Source organism: Carettochelys insculpta, chromosome 29 (assembly GCF_033958435.1).
Source record: "Carettochelys insculpta isolate YL-2023 chromosome 29, ASM3395843v1, whole genome shotgun sequence".
NCBI lineage: Eukaryota > Metazoa > Chordata > Testudines > Carettochelyidae > Carettochelys > Carettochelys insculpta.
The window spans coordinates 716,613-730,610 of record NC_134165.1 but is presented as its reverse complement, the minus strand read 5'-3'; the positions used below and the strand labels follow the sequence as shown (position 1 = coordinate 730,610).

The 13,998-nt window shown below is 65.9% G+C and overlaps 1 protein-coding gene across 3 annotated transcripts in view; it reads left to right on the top strand.

Moving 5' to 3' along the window:
- COL5A3 (collagen type V alpha 3 chain) overlaps positions 1-13,998 on the top strand; it is a 57,335-nt gene that overhangs the window by 7,309 nt on the left and 36,028 nt on the right. Inside the window, exons 7-15 of one of the 3 annotated variants that reach the window (XM_074979912.1) lie at positions 139-264; positions 357-524; positions 3,131-3,178; positions 7,618-7,659; positions 11,248-11,310; positions 11,439-11,513; positions 11,994-12,083; positions 12,800-12,856; positions 13,137-13,190. In XM_074979912.1, coding sequence (XP_074836013.1) covers positions 139-264; positions 357-524; positions 3,131-3,178; positions 7,618-7,659; positions 11,248-11,310; positions 11,439-11,513; positions 11,994-12,083; positions 12,800-12,856; positions 13,137-13,190 — 723 coding nt within the window. Of the gene's footprint in view, positions 1-123; positions 265-356; positions 525-3,130; positions 3,179-7,617; positions 7,660-11,247; positions 11,311-11,438; positions 11,514-11,993; positions 12,084-12,799; positions 12,857-13,136; positions 13,191-13,998 lie in introns of all 3 variants that reach the window. The other 2 variants (XM_074979910.1, XM_074979909.1) reach the window with 2 other exon arrangements.

Genomic DNA, 13,998 nt, shown 5'->3' with positions numbered 1-13,998 from the left:
CGCCCCTCCCTGCTGCCCCATAGACCAGCTCTGCTGCCCCCAGCCCCCTGGCAGGCCTGACCCATCCTGGGGCTGTTGTGAGCACTCAACTGTCTCCTTTATTGCTCCATTTTCTCTCCACTGCCCCCTGCGGAGGAGGCCTTGAGGACAGCAGCCCCAGCACTGGAAGCAACCCCCTCTGGGGAGGAGCACATCATGCCACTGCCTGGGACCTCCCGTGCTGGTGCTGAGACCATCAGCCTGAACCTCCCCAAGGCCTACGAGGTACCTGGGCTGTGGCAGGGGGCCAGAGGGATGTGAGGGGGGTCACGGCTCCCCCCCAACACCAGTGACCCCAACTACCCCCTTGCCTGCAGGACCTGCGAAAGCAGCACAGTGTCGGAGCGGGTGGGGACCCCGAGGACCCCGACAACTCCCCCGAGCAGTATGAGGAACATGACGCTGGAGGGCCTCCAGGCCAGGATGCCAGCCCAGCGCACCACAGCCCTGCTGAGCGCCGGGGCTCTCGGAGCCAGGCTGCCTGGGTACGAGAGCTGGGCTGCAGGGGATGGTGGGAATGGGGGAGAAGGGGCAGAGGGGGACAGGCAGTCGGAAGGGGCAGCCAGGGACGGGTGTTGTCTGGGGCACCACTGGGATGGTCAAACCTGGGCAAGCTGCTGAAAATGGGGCAACTGACAGCCCAGGGTGGGGCCCTCGGCTACACGGCACCACGCCCGCTGCCGCACCCGCCCGTCGCACCTAGCACCGCACTGCTCCCGTCACACCCAGTGCCGCTCCCGACCGTCACACCCAGTGCCGCACCGCTCCCATCACACCCAGCGCTGCTCCCGTCACACCCAGCACCGTTCCTGTCACACCCAGCACTGCTCCCGACCGTCACGCCCAGCGCCATGCCCGCCCGTCACACCCAGTGCCGCGCACCCGCCCGTCACACCCAGCACCACGCCGCTCCCGTCACACCCAGCACCACGCCGCTCCCGTCACACCCAGCGCCGCGGCCGTCTGTCACACCCAGCGCCGCGGCCGCCCGTCACACCCAGCGCCGGTCCCGCCCATCACACCCAGCGCCGCTCCCGTCACACCCAGCACCGCGCCGCTCCTGTCACACCCAGCACCGTGCTGCTCCCGCCCGTCACACCCAGTGCCACGCCGCTCCCGTCACACCCAGTGCCACGCCGCTCCCGTCACACCCAGCGCCACGCCGCTCCCATCACACCCAACGCCGTGCCTGCCTGTCACACCCAGCGCCACTCCCACCTGTCACACCCAGCGCCACGCCCACCCGTCACACCCAGTGCCACTCCTGTCACACCGCACACGCAATTCCCTCTGACACGCCAGCATCCGTGTGCCACAGCCCCTCCCTGGCGCACACAGGGTGAGGTTCTGCCAGCCTCTCGCACCACATCCACACGGGTTCCTCCAGCCCCAAAGAGCAGCCACAGCCCAGGTCTGACCCACAGAGCTGTTGATGAAAGGGGAGAGAGGGAAGCGAGTAGGGTGAGTACCACTGCTAACGAAGCGACAGCCCTCCATGCAAAGCCCCGGCACAGGCGCCGAGCAGAGGTGGAGCTGGCTGCCATGGGAATGGCCGCTGGGGTCCATCTCCTGCTAGGACGGGTCAGCAACCCTCCCAGGCCCTACTGAGCAGAGACACTCCTGAAGACAAAGCTGGAGAGGTCCCAGGGGGACGCTGTCGTGGTCTGTAACCCCAAGGGCAGTGGGAAGGCCTGGGGCATCTCAGACTAACAGACCCGTTGGCGCCTGAGCTCTCGTGGGCAGAGACCCGCTTGGGCCAATGCAGGCCACTAAAAAGGCAGGTCGTGATGAATTGCATCGGCCCATGTGGTCTGTGCCCATGAGAGCTCAGGAGCCAACAGATCTGTGAGTGCCAAAGACGGAGGCACCACCAGGGCCCCTCTGCGCCCTGACCCACCTGGAGGGAGGCCGTTGTTCCCACAGTGGGGAAGCACCTCCCCACCAGGAGGCTGGCACACGAACATCTGCCATCTGCGTGGGGCACAGCCCTTTGCAGGCCAGAGCCACAGCTCACCCGCTGCCCTGAGCAGCCCCAGCAAAGCGCCTCGGCTGGCGCACGTGACCGGCAACTCTTCTGCATGGGCCTGGCCTGTCTCCCGCCAAGCAGAACCGACCGATGTATGAGCCAAGCTTTCTCACGTGCGGCTCCACGGCCCCCACTCCTGTGTGCAAGCAGCACAGAGAGGCACAACGCCCCGGATCTGGACAGCCCTTGTCCCCAGGCCCTGCCCTCCCGCAGCCAGACGCGGCTCTCGCTCCACAGGGGGAACAGGTGGGTTAGGGGGCGACAGGGACACAGCGCAGAACAGACTGGTCAGCACAGGGACCAGAAGCTGCCAGTACCACCCATCCTGGGGAGAGGGGCCCAGAGGGGTCCCCAAGCCGGGCCCTGGCCCCTTCCCCCCTCTCCGGCCAGACCAGACTGCCCCACCCCAGTGCCCAGTTCCCATTCAACCAGCCAGGCCCCTCCCCAGCCTCTGTCCTACTGGGGGGGGGGTGTCACCTGGTTGCCATGGTTACAAAGCCCACGGAGGGCCTGGCCTACATGTGAGACGTCATCACACGGACACGCCCACCTCCGGCGGTGCACTGACGCGGTGTCGGGGAAACTGAGGCACGTGCAGGGGCTGCTGTGGGAGAGTAGGAAATGCTGCAACTGAACTGGGGAATAGAGACCTCCCCTCCGTTGACTTGCTGGGCACAGGGTTTGGTGTCATCACAGAGCACTGCCCACAACGTTTTCTGTGTTATTTCACAACCCCATTGTGCCATGGGGGTACGGGGGGGCGGGATGGGGCACAGGCAGGGACAGGGCGTGAGTGGAGAGAGGACAGGAGGGGACAGCTGAGGGGTGCTGGGCACTGGGGATGGGGTGTGGGTGCAGAAGGGGTGGGAGGGGACAGCTGGGGGGTGCAGGGCACTGGGGATGGGGTGTGGGTGCAGAAGGGGTGGGAGGGGACAGCTGGGGGGTGCAGGGCACTGGGGATGGGGTGTGGGTGCAGATGGAATGGGAATGGACAGCTGGGGGGCAGCACCTGGCATGGGAGCGCTGGGGCTGCCTGTGGACACCTGCCCCACACGTCTGTTGCAGGGAGCTGGCCAGAAGGGCGAGAAGGGGGACCCTGGCGCCTTTGAGCCTGTGAGTACCTGGAGCGTTGGGCAGCCCTGGGCCCAGCATCTGGGAGAACCTCTTGTGATGGGGTTCTGGGGTCCCCCAAGCTCTGCACCCTGTCCGCAGGCAGGAGTGACTCTCACTCAGCAGGAAAACAGCAGGTTTATTAGCCGACAGGACACAGCATCGTACAGCGTCGTCAGTGCAGCAGGCAGAGACAGCCAGTCCAATCCATGTTGAGGAGAGGAGGCCCCGAGGGGCCCCCAGAGCTGGGGCCTTGCCCCCTCCTTTGTCTCTCTCTCCCTCAGCCCAGACTAACTGCTTCCAACTCCCAGTTCCAATTCAAACCCCTCAGGCTCCACCTCCTCCTTTGTCTGCAGTACAAAGGTGTTACCTGGTTGTCAGGGTTACCCTCAGCAGGAGCCCCACACCCTCTGTGAGCCACACACACACACACAGGTATCCCCCACTCCATCACATCTCTCCCCCCTTCCAGACCGAACTGAGCGGGGTCACTCAGCCAATGACCTGGGGAAGTTTGGGGCCCTCCCCTCGTGATTGGGCATCGGCTGCACCCTCAGTGCTCCCCTTGATGTGCACCACCTCCATGTCATAATCCTGCTGGGAGAGGCTCCAACTCAGGAGCTTGGTATTGGCCCTTTTCATGTGATGCAGCCGGGCAAGTCCCTTTAGTTCCCTCAGGTTGGTCGGTCTCCCGGCTTCTGTCTCTGGTCCATCAGCCACGTTCTCAAGTCGGGCAGGCAGAGCCCATACAGATGCTGCAGCACCAACAGATTAAATAGTTTTTTTCTGGTCTGGGCCCTGCCCTGTCTGACCCCCAGTCCATACAGCTGCTCCGGCCAATGTTTGGAATTCAGTTACAGTCCAGTAAAAGAAGGTACAAATGCTTCCACCCTTGGCATTTAGCCAGACCACCACAATGGCTGTGTGCCTCAGTTTCCCCTTCAATGCCACACAATAGGTTTGGAATGTTCCTCCTCATGTGAGAGGTTGCAAGACTAGTTACAGGGAACAATGGTGACATTTCAGAGTTACAGACTCCTTCAACATACAACTCATGCTTCTATATCAATGTTATCATGTCACATGGCTCTTTCCAAACATTCAGTACATGGTACAATTGTACAGCTTTTGGGAGCAGCACCCCTTGGTTACAGCAGTCAGCGTGAGTAACAGAACAAACCCATTGCAACTGTACATTTACGTTGCTCTTTGGTAGACCACAACCTTTGTGCAACATCCTTGAGAATCTGGTATTTTGGGGATAAATGGCTGAGGCCTTTCTTAGCACCATCAAGTTCTAATCTTCTCTCTTGCCCCCTGGGGTGGAAATTTGATCTCTCTGGCTGTGCCCTCCCTTCTAACAAGAGCTGGGCCATTGATGATCTCAGGGAGACGGCCCCCTCCCAGCCAGCCTGGAAATTTGCAAACCAAACTGCTTTCTGAGAGTTGTTTTGTGAGTCCCAGACGCAGAATCCACATGAAGGAATCCCTGTTTATCCCTTACTGGCCCACCAGGCCCAAAGCTCCTTTGTCCTTCCACCTCCAACTACTGCCTCCCCATGGAATCAGAAGTGGAGTCCAGTGTGAGAATATAAGTGTTTCTAGCATCTGGAGATGGGGAATTGCTGGCCCTCTCCTGCATCCTACAGAGATTGACTGTGCAGCCGTTTCACTTGGTTCTCACAGGGCTGCTCACATTCCCTGATAGTTTTCACTTTACTTGCACCAACTTCCAATTCCTGAGAAACTTTTACACTGCCTGCTTTGGACCCTTCCAGAGCACAGCCAGTGGTTTCATACTCAGGCAGGTCCTGGCCATCAGGAGCTGAAACAAACTTCTCCCCAGGCAAAGGGCTGCTCTGGCTCTTACAGACAAGCACCTTTCCTGTTCACTCTCCTCCACCTCACTCCCATTGTCTGCAGTCCCCACAGACGGGTCAGGAAAAGTTTCAGGAAAATTCTCTTCCTTAAGAGCTTCCCCAAACAATAACTCACCCCTGTCTGCCTCCATGGGGGCACTGCTCCCTTGAGCCACAACCAGCTCCTGGGTTTCACCTACACCCAGGATCACTTCTGGCCCATCAGGCAGATTCCCACGTAATCCCCCTCCAGGCAGACAGCCAGTACCACTGGACAGAAGGTTAGGATCCCTTTCCTCCCTTCTGCTACCAGCTCCTTTATCTTCATCAGTCAGCGTAACTCCATTGCCCGTCTGTTCTTGTGTCCTGGCGAGAGGATGACTCTGGTAGGACAGAGTCCTCTCACCCCCTCCCAGTAACACCTCAGCATCAGGCAAAGAACAAGTACCAGAATCGTCTGGTCTCTGGGATTCCCTGATGATACTAACTGGATCAGACCAAGTTAAAGCATCATCCCCCCTGAGAGACACAGAGGCAGGCCCACTTCCCATCTGGGCTTCAGCTGCCCTCAGATCCAGCTCTGGGATCTTGGCTCCATCTCGAGCCCCCACAGGTTCAGGCAAAGGATTCACTTCCCCAGAAGCAGAAGCACTTTTCTTGCACCAAGGACCAGTGTCCTTAGCAGGGATACCACTGCCCCATCCCGGAGCCATTCCCTCTGCTCCAGCCCCCATGGCTGGATTCAGAGACACACCTGGAATGCTCTTTTCTGGTGGATCCTTCTCCAGCCACCCCAGGCTGGGGAATCTTCCTCAGACAATGGGCTAGTTTCCTCATTGGCACCTTTTCCAAATGCAGGCTCTGCTCTCTCCCCAGGCTGCTGCTGCTGTTTAACACAGACAGACAATGGGAGACACTCTCTCCTTTGTCCCAGCCCCCCGGCTGGTCTCCACACACACACAGAAGGTGAAGCAGCTTCTCTCACAGACAACTTGCCATTCCCAGTGGACAAGCTGCTTTCCTGCACAGACACACAGGCACCTTCCTCGGCCCAGGCCTGGAAAACTCTCCGCAGGTCTGTCTTGGCCACTAGTAGATGATGGGTTGGAATCGCTCCTTCCCTCCTTGAGCTGTGGCAGGCCACTCGGTTCAGAGCTCCATGCAGTCCAGGGTTCCCTGCCCCGATCCGGGCTCACCTCTGCAGGATTCTCCCCAGCCCTCAGCTCCGCCACTGCACATCCACGCTGCCTTGTCCAGCTTCTTTAATCTCGATTCGGTTTCCAGGTGCTGCCACTTCACAGCAGAGTTGCTCAGCGTGGTTGCAGGCTCTCAGGCTGATGCCCTCTGCACCCCACGCTTCCTGGAAGAATCCCTTCAGTGTGCCAGGCTCCTTGCGGGTCACAAGCTCCCCGGGGTTAGGCTGTAGGCCCCTCTGCCCTCTGGGACCGACTCCAACAGACTCCCAGCGGAACCCCTTCTTCAGTGTGACACCCGCTCTCAGGGACCATGAGCACACTGTCTTGGGAAGAACTCATTCAGCGTCAGCCTCCTCAGGGGTCACTTGTTCCTGGGGGTTGGGCTCTCGGCCCCTCCACCTTCTGGGACCGACTCCAACAGATTCCCAGGAGTAACCCCTCCTCGGGTGTGACACCCCCTCTCGAGGACCACGACCACAGTTGCTTGGGTTCGGCCACAGGCCTCTCCGCCTTGGGGAACTGCACCTCACTGCCCTTCAGCACACCTGGGTCTCGCAGGCCCCACTTCTTCCGGGGCCCCGGTCACTTACTGCTGGATGCTCCATCCTCAGGGTGCAGAACATCCCACTCCTGACACCAGTGTGATGGGGTTCTGGGGTCCCCCAAGCTCTGCACCCTGCCCGCAGGCAGGAGAGTCTCTCACTCAGCAGGAAAACAGCGGGTTTATTAGCCGACAGGACACAGCATCGTACAGAGTTGTCAGTGCAGCAGGCAGAGACAGCCAGTCCCACCCATGTTGAGGAGAGGAGGCCCCGAGGGGCCCCCAGAGCTGGGGCCTTGCCCCCTTCTTTGTCTCTCTCTCCCTCAGCCCAGACTAACTGCTTCCAACTCCCAGTTCCAATTCAAACCCCTCAGGCTCCACCTCCTCCTTTGTCTGCAGTACAAAGGTGTTACCTGGTTGTCAGGGTTACCCTCAGCAGGAGCCCCACACCCTCTGTGAGCCCCCCCCCCCCCCACACACACACAGGTATCCCCCACTCCATCACACCTCTCTGCACCCCAGCTGGGTGTGGGCTCAGACCCACGGCAGAGCAGGAACGGGGGCTGGCCGGGAGCGGCTCAGACCCACGGCGGGGCAGGGACGGGGCCAGCTGGCAGTGTCGCAGACCCACAGCAGGGCAGGGACCGGGCCCGGCCAGGAGCGGCGCAGACCCATGGCAGGGCAGGGACCTGGCCCGGCCGGGAGCAGCTCAGACCCACGGCAGGGCAGGGCGGGGGGCTCTGTGTGGGGGCTGGGGGTTCAATCCAGCTGGGTGCTGGGGCACGAGGGGCTGGAGCCCTGGTTGCCGGGTCGGGATGTGCCGCCCTAACGCTCTCCTCCTCCTAGGGCCAGCGGTTTGAAGGGCCCCCGGGATCCCCGGGCCCAGCGGTAAGGAGCAGGTGTTGGGGGACCTCTGAGCCATGGGGGTGCAGGCTACACTGGCACCCATGGGTGCAGGCCCATGAGTTGCATTGCTCCGAACCTGACCCTGGGGGTGGGAAGGGGTGTCACTGCTGGGGTGGGCCGTGGGGAGCAGGAGCTGAGGGGCAGGAGTTGGGGCTGTGGGGGGAAGGATGGGGCTGGGGGGGGAGTGGGGGCCATGGGGGGAAGTGTGGGGCTGTGGGGGGAAGCGTGGGGCTGAGGGGCAGGAGTGGGGGCTGTGGGGCTGTTGGGGGAAAGCGTGGGGCTGAGGGGTGGGAGTGGGGTCTGGGGGGGAGCGTGGGGCTGAGGGGCAGGAGTGGGGACTGTGGTTTGAAGCATGGGGCTGTGGGGGAAGCGTGGGGCTGTGGGGGGAAGTGCGGAGCTGAGGGGTGGGAGTGGGGGCTGTCGGGGGGAGCGTGGGGCTGAGGGGCGGGTGTGGGGACTGTGGTTTGAAGCATGGGGCTGTGGGGTGGGAGGGGGCTGTGGGGGAAGCGTGGGGCTGTGAGGGGAAGCATGGGGCTGAGGGGAGGGAATGAGGGCTGTGAGGGAAATTGTGGGGCTGAGGGGAGGGAGTGGGGAGCTGTGGTGGGGGGAGCATGGGTCTGAGGGGAGGGAGTGGGGGCTGTGGGGGGAAGCGTGGGGCTGAGGAGAGGGAGTGGGGGCTGTGCGGGGAAGTGTGGGGCTGAGGGGAGGGAGTGGGGGCTGTGGGGGGGAGCGTGGGGCTGAGGGGCGGGAGTGGGGAGCTGTGGGGGGGAGCGTGGGGCTGAGGGGAGGGAGTGGGGGCTGTGAGGGAAAGCGTGGGGCTGAGGGAGGAAGCGTGGGGCTGAGGGGAGGGAGTGGGGAGCTGTCGGGGGGAGTGTGGGGCAGAGAGGCAGGAGTGGGAGCTGTGGGGGGGAGCGTGGGTCTGAGGGGCGGGAGTGGGGAGCTGTGCGGGGGAGCGTGGGTCTGAGGGACGGGAGTGGGGGCCGTGGGGGGGAGTGTTGGGCTGAGGGGAGGGAGTGGGGAGCTGTGGGGGGGAGCGTTGGGCTGAGGGGCGGGAGTGGGAGCTGTGTGGGGAAGCGTGGGGCTGAGGGGAGGGAGTGGGGAGCTGTGGGGGGGAGCGTGAGTCTGAGGGGCGGGAGTGGGGAGCTGTGGGGGGGAGCGTTGGGCTGAGGGGAGGGAGTGAGGATCTGTGGGGGGGAGCGTTGGGCTGAGGGGCGGGAGTGGGAGCTGTGGGGGGAAGCGTGGGGCTGAGGGGAGGGAGTGGGGACCGTGGGGGAAGCGTGGGGCTGAGGGAGGAAGCGTGGGGCTGAGGGGAGGGAGTGGGGAGCTGTGGCGGGGAGCGTTGGGCTGAGGGAGGAAGCGTGGGGCTGAGGGGAGGGAGTGGGGAGCTGTGGCGGGGAGCGTGGGGCTGAGGGGCGGGAGTGCGGGCCGTGGGGGGGAGCGTTGGGCTGAGGGGAGGGAGTGGAGCTGTCGGGGGGAGCGTTGGGCTGAAGGGAGGGAGTGGAGCTGTCGGGGGGAAACGTTGGGCTGAGGGGCGGGAGTGGGAGCTGTGGGGGGAGCGTGGGTCTGAGGGCGGGAGTGGGGGCTGTGGGGGGAGCGTGGGTCTGAGGGCGGGAGTGGGGGCTGTGGGGGGAGCGTGGGTCTGAGGGCGGGAGTGGGGGCTGAGGGAGGAAGCGTGGGGCTGAGGGAGGAAGCGTGGGGCTGAGGGGAGGGAGTGGGGAACTGTGGGGGGGAGCGTGGGGCTGAGGGGCGGGAGTGGGGAGCTGTGGGGGGGAGCGTGGGGCTGAGGGGCGGGAGTGGGGGCCGTGGGGGGGAGCGTTGGGCTGAGGGGAGGGAGTGGGGAGCTGTGGGGGGGAGCGTTGGGCTGAGGGGCGGGAGTGGGGGCCGGGTGGGGGGAGCGTTGGGCTGAGGGGAGGGAGTGGGGGCCGTGGGGGGGAGCGTTGGGCTGAGGGGAGGGAGTGGGGAGCTGTGGGGGGGAGCGTGGGGCTGAGGGGAGGGAGTGGGGGCCGGGTGGGGGGGAGCGTTGGGCTGAGGGGAGGGAGTGGGGAGCTGTGGGGGGAAGCGTGGGGCAGAGGGGCAGGAGTGGGGGCTGTGGGGGGAGCGTTGGGCTGAGGGCGGGAGTGGGGAGCTGTGGGGGGAAGCGTGGGGCAGAGGGGCAGGAGTGGGGGCTGTGGGGGGAGTGTTGGGCTGAGGGGAGGGAGTGGGGAGCTGTGGGGGGGAGTGTTGGGCTGAGGGGCAGGAGTGGGGGCTGTGGGGGGAGCGTTGGGCTGAGGGGAGGGAGTGGGGAGCTGTGGGGGGAAGCGTGGGGCAGAGGGGCAGGAGTGGGGGCTGTGGGGGGAGTGTTGGGCTGAGGGGAGGGAGTGGGGAGCTGTGGGGGGGAGTGTTGGGCTGAGGGGAGGGAGTGGGGAGCTGTGGGGGGGAGTGTTGGGCTGAGGGGAGGGAGTGGGGAGCTGTGGGGGGAAGCGTGGGGCAGAGGGGCAGGAGTGGGAGCTGTGGGGGAAGCGTGGGTCTGAGGGCGGGAGTGGGGGCCGTGGGGGAAGCGTGGGGCTGAGGAGAGGGAGTGGGGAGCTGTGGGGGGAAGCGTGGGGCAGAGGGGCAGGAGTGGGGAGCTGTGGGGGGAGCGTTGGGCTGAGGGGAGGGAGTGGGGAGCTGTGGGGGGGAGCGTTGGGCTGAGGGGAGGGAGTGGGGAGTTGTGGGGGGAAGCGTGGGGCAGAGGGGCAGGAGTGGGAGCTGTGGGGGAAGCGTGGGTCTGAGGGCGGGAGTGGGGGCCGTGGGGGAAGCGTGGGGCTGAGGAGAGGGAGTGGGGGCCGTGGGGGGGAGTGTTGGGCTGCGGGGAGGGAGTGGGGAGCTGTGGGGGGAGCGTTGGGCTGAGGGGAGGGAGTGGGGGCCGTGGGGGGGAGTGTTGGGCTGAGGGGAGGGAGTGGGGAGCTGTGGGGGGGAGTGTTGGGCTGAGGGGCGGGAGTGGGGACTGTGGGGGGAAGCGTGGGGCAGAGGGGCAGGAGTGGGGGCCGTGGGGGGGAGCGTTGGGCTGAAGGGAGGGAGTGGGGAGCTGTGGGGGGAAACGGGCTGAGGGGCGGGAGTGGGAGCTGTGGGGGGAGCGTGGGTCTGAGGGCGGGAGTGGGGGCCGTGGGGGGGAGTGTTGGGCTGAGGGGAGGGAGTGGGGAGCTGTGGGGGGGAGTGTTGGGCTGAGGGAAGGGAGTGGGGAGCTGTGGGGGGGAGTGTTGGGCTGAGGGGAGGGAGTGGGGAGCTGTGGGGGAAAGCGTGGGGCAGAGGGGCAGGAGTGGGGGCTGTGGGGGGAAGCGTGGGGCAGAGGGGCAGGAGTGGGGGCTGTGGGGGGGAGCGTGGGGCAGAGGGGCAGGAGTGGGGAGCTGTGGGGGGAAGTGTGGGGCAGAGGGGCAGGAGTGGGGGCTGTGGGGGGAGCGTTGGGCCGAGGGCGGGAGTGGGGGCCGTGGGGGAAGCGTGGGGCAGAGGGGCAGGAGTGGGGGCCGTGGGGGAAGCGTGGGGCTTAGTGGGGTGGGTGGGGGATCCTGGTGGGTCACTGCAGTGGCTCAGGCCCCTCTGTGTCTCTCCCAGGGCGAGCTGGGCCCCCCAGGGCCGGTGGGGCCGGCCGGGCTGCCGGGGGACCCTGGCGAGCAGGTAAGCGGGCGCGGGGCAGCGGGGGGGCGGCGGGGGCGGGGGGCCGAGGGGGGGCCGACGTGCTCCCACGGGGGCTGCGAGTCCCAGCCTGCGCCGCCCACTGACTGACGGGGCTCTCTCCGCTGCAGGGCCCTGCAGGACAGCCGGGGCTGCCAGGAGCCGACGGGGTCCGTGGGCCTCCAGGGACCTTCCTCATGCTGCCGGTAGGGGAGTACAGCCCGTGGGGCCTGGGAAGCACAGCTGGGGGGGGCCCATGGGATGTGGGGAGGCCAGCCGGGGGGCAACCTGTGGGGCATGGGGAGCACGGCTGGGGGGGCCCCGTGGGGCGTGCGGAACACGGCCGGGGGGGCCATGTGGGGCCTGGGGAGCACGGCTGGGGGGGCCTCGTGGGGCGAGGGGAGCACGGCCAGGGGGTCACAGAAGTGGGGGATGCATTGGGGGTGGACCTCCTGTTTCCCGCGGGGCTGAGACAGACTCGGCGTGGCGGGGGCCTGGGGGGCGCTGACGCCGTGGCTGGGGCCTGGGGGGCGCTGACCCCGTGGCTGGGGCCTGGGGGGCGCTGACGCCGTGGCGGGGGCCTGGGGGGCGCTGACCCCGTGGCGGGGGCCTGGGGGGCGCTGACCCCGTGGCGGGGGCTGGCCCCAGGGTCGAGCTGCTCCACGACGTTGCTGACCCACCCCCAGTTCCAGTTCCAGTTTGGTGGCGAGTGGCTCCAGGACCCCACGGTGTCGTTCCAGGAGGCCCAGGCCCAGGCTGTGCTGCAGCAGGCCAAGGTGAGTCCAGGGCTGGTGCCTGCCGGTGTGGTGGGGTTCGGGGTCCCCAGGCGCCGCCCCCGGCCGCAGGCAGGAGCGACTCACTCGGCAGAGCAGCGGGTTTATTCGCCGACAGGGCCCAGCGTGGCACAGAGAGTCAGCGCAGGGAGAGGAGCCCCGGCCCTGCACCCACCCATCCACCCACCACCCCCCGGAGCCAGGGCCTGCCCCCCCCGTTGTTCCTCTGTCCCCCCCAGACTCACTGCTTCCCAACCCCCAGTTCCAGTTCAACCCCCTCAGGCTCCACCTCCCCCTTTGTCTGCAGCCCAGAGGTGTCACCTGGTCGCCAGGTTACCCCAGCAGGAACCCCCCACCCTGCGTGAGCCCCCACGTATTCCCCACTACATCCGGGGGGCCCTGAGCCCTGCCCCGTGAGCAGCCAGGTTATTGGGGGGCAGATGCAGCAGAGAACAGACAGCCCGGAGACCAGGTGCAGTCAGTGCCATCCGTCCCGGGAGGGGGCCCAGACCCCCAGCCAGCCCCTCCTCAGGCCTTTGTCTCCTGGTCGCACCGCTGGGCTCAGGGGAAGGAGGGCATTGGCTGCTGGGTACATGCTGAAGGTGCCACCACCAATGGGCATTGGTGCAGTGCCTGGGGAAACTGAGGCACGCCCCCAGGGTTACTACAGGACAGCAGCACAAGGGGAGTACAATCCCACCCCTCTCCCTCTCTTCCAGCTCTCCATGAGGGGACCCCCAGGGCCCATGGGCCTGACTGGCCGTCCCGGCCCCCTGGTGAGTGGTTCGACTGGGGCACCAGGTGGGGGCGAGAGATAGGTGAGAGGGGACGGGAGGAAGTAGGGACGGGGGGGAAGGGGCAGGACCGGTGTGGGCAGTGCTTGGGGTACTAGCGGGAGGGGTAGTGTGGGGCAGGGAGATGGGAGGGAGGCCGTATGTGGGGCAGGAGGGGAGTGGGGGGCAGGGACACAACACAGACTTTGCCGCATCAGTGAAGCTGAGCTGGGGTCTGTCACCTCCCTCCTGCACCTGAGGATTTTCTCCTTTGTTTTTGTAGGGTCTCCCAGGAACTCCTGGCCTGAAAGGGGACTGGGGCGTCATGGGGCCGCAGGTGAGCGGGGCCGCGGGGCATCGCGGGGTGCTGGGCCCAGCCGCTGTACCCGTGTCGCAGAGGCCCAAGGCGCTGGCACTGCTCCAATGCTGCCAGCCTGGTCTTGGACACGCCACTCCCCAGCACAAGGAGCCGCCTGGTCTCCGGACCCCCGGCTCAGCCCATGGGGCACTCAGCCCCTCTTCCTGCCAGGCGCTAGGCAGTGGGGCTGGGACCCCCCCTACTCCACCTTCACCCACCCACAGGGGCAGCCAGCCGGGGCACGACCAGGGCACAGCCGGGCACGGCGCAGAACAGAGCTTAGTAGCACCCAAATTGGAGAGGTTCAGTGCAGCTGATCTTGGGGGCTGTGATGGGGGCGGGGTGCATGTGAGAGACTCAGGCTGTGTGTGTGTGAGACGGGCAGAGCAGCTCCCAGCGGCTAAGGATGACCCCTGGGCCGTACCCCAGGCTGGCAGGTAACACCTCTGCCCTGAGCACAGAGCAGGGAGGAGCCGAGCTGGGCTTGAATCAGAGGCGGCAGTGGGAAGCTGGAGGGGAGAGGGAGCTGGAGGGCAGCCAGCCTGGCGAGGGGGGGAAGCTACACCCCAGAGGGGCACCCCTCAGGCTCCTCTCCCCAGGACGGGTTGGAATGACTGTCTCTGCCGGCTGCACTGACCCCTCTGTGCTGAGCTGGGCTCTGTCGCCTCATCAACTTCCTGTTGTACCTGCTGGGTGAGAGTCACTCCTGCCAGTGGATGGGGTGCAGAGCTTGGGGACCCCTGAACCCCATCACAGGGGTCCCAGGCCCCCACCCCGGCTCCGAGTC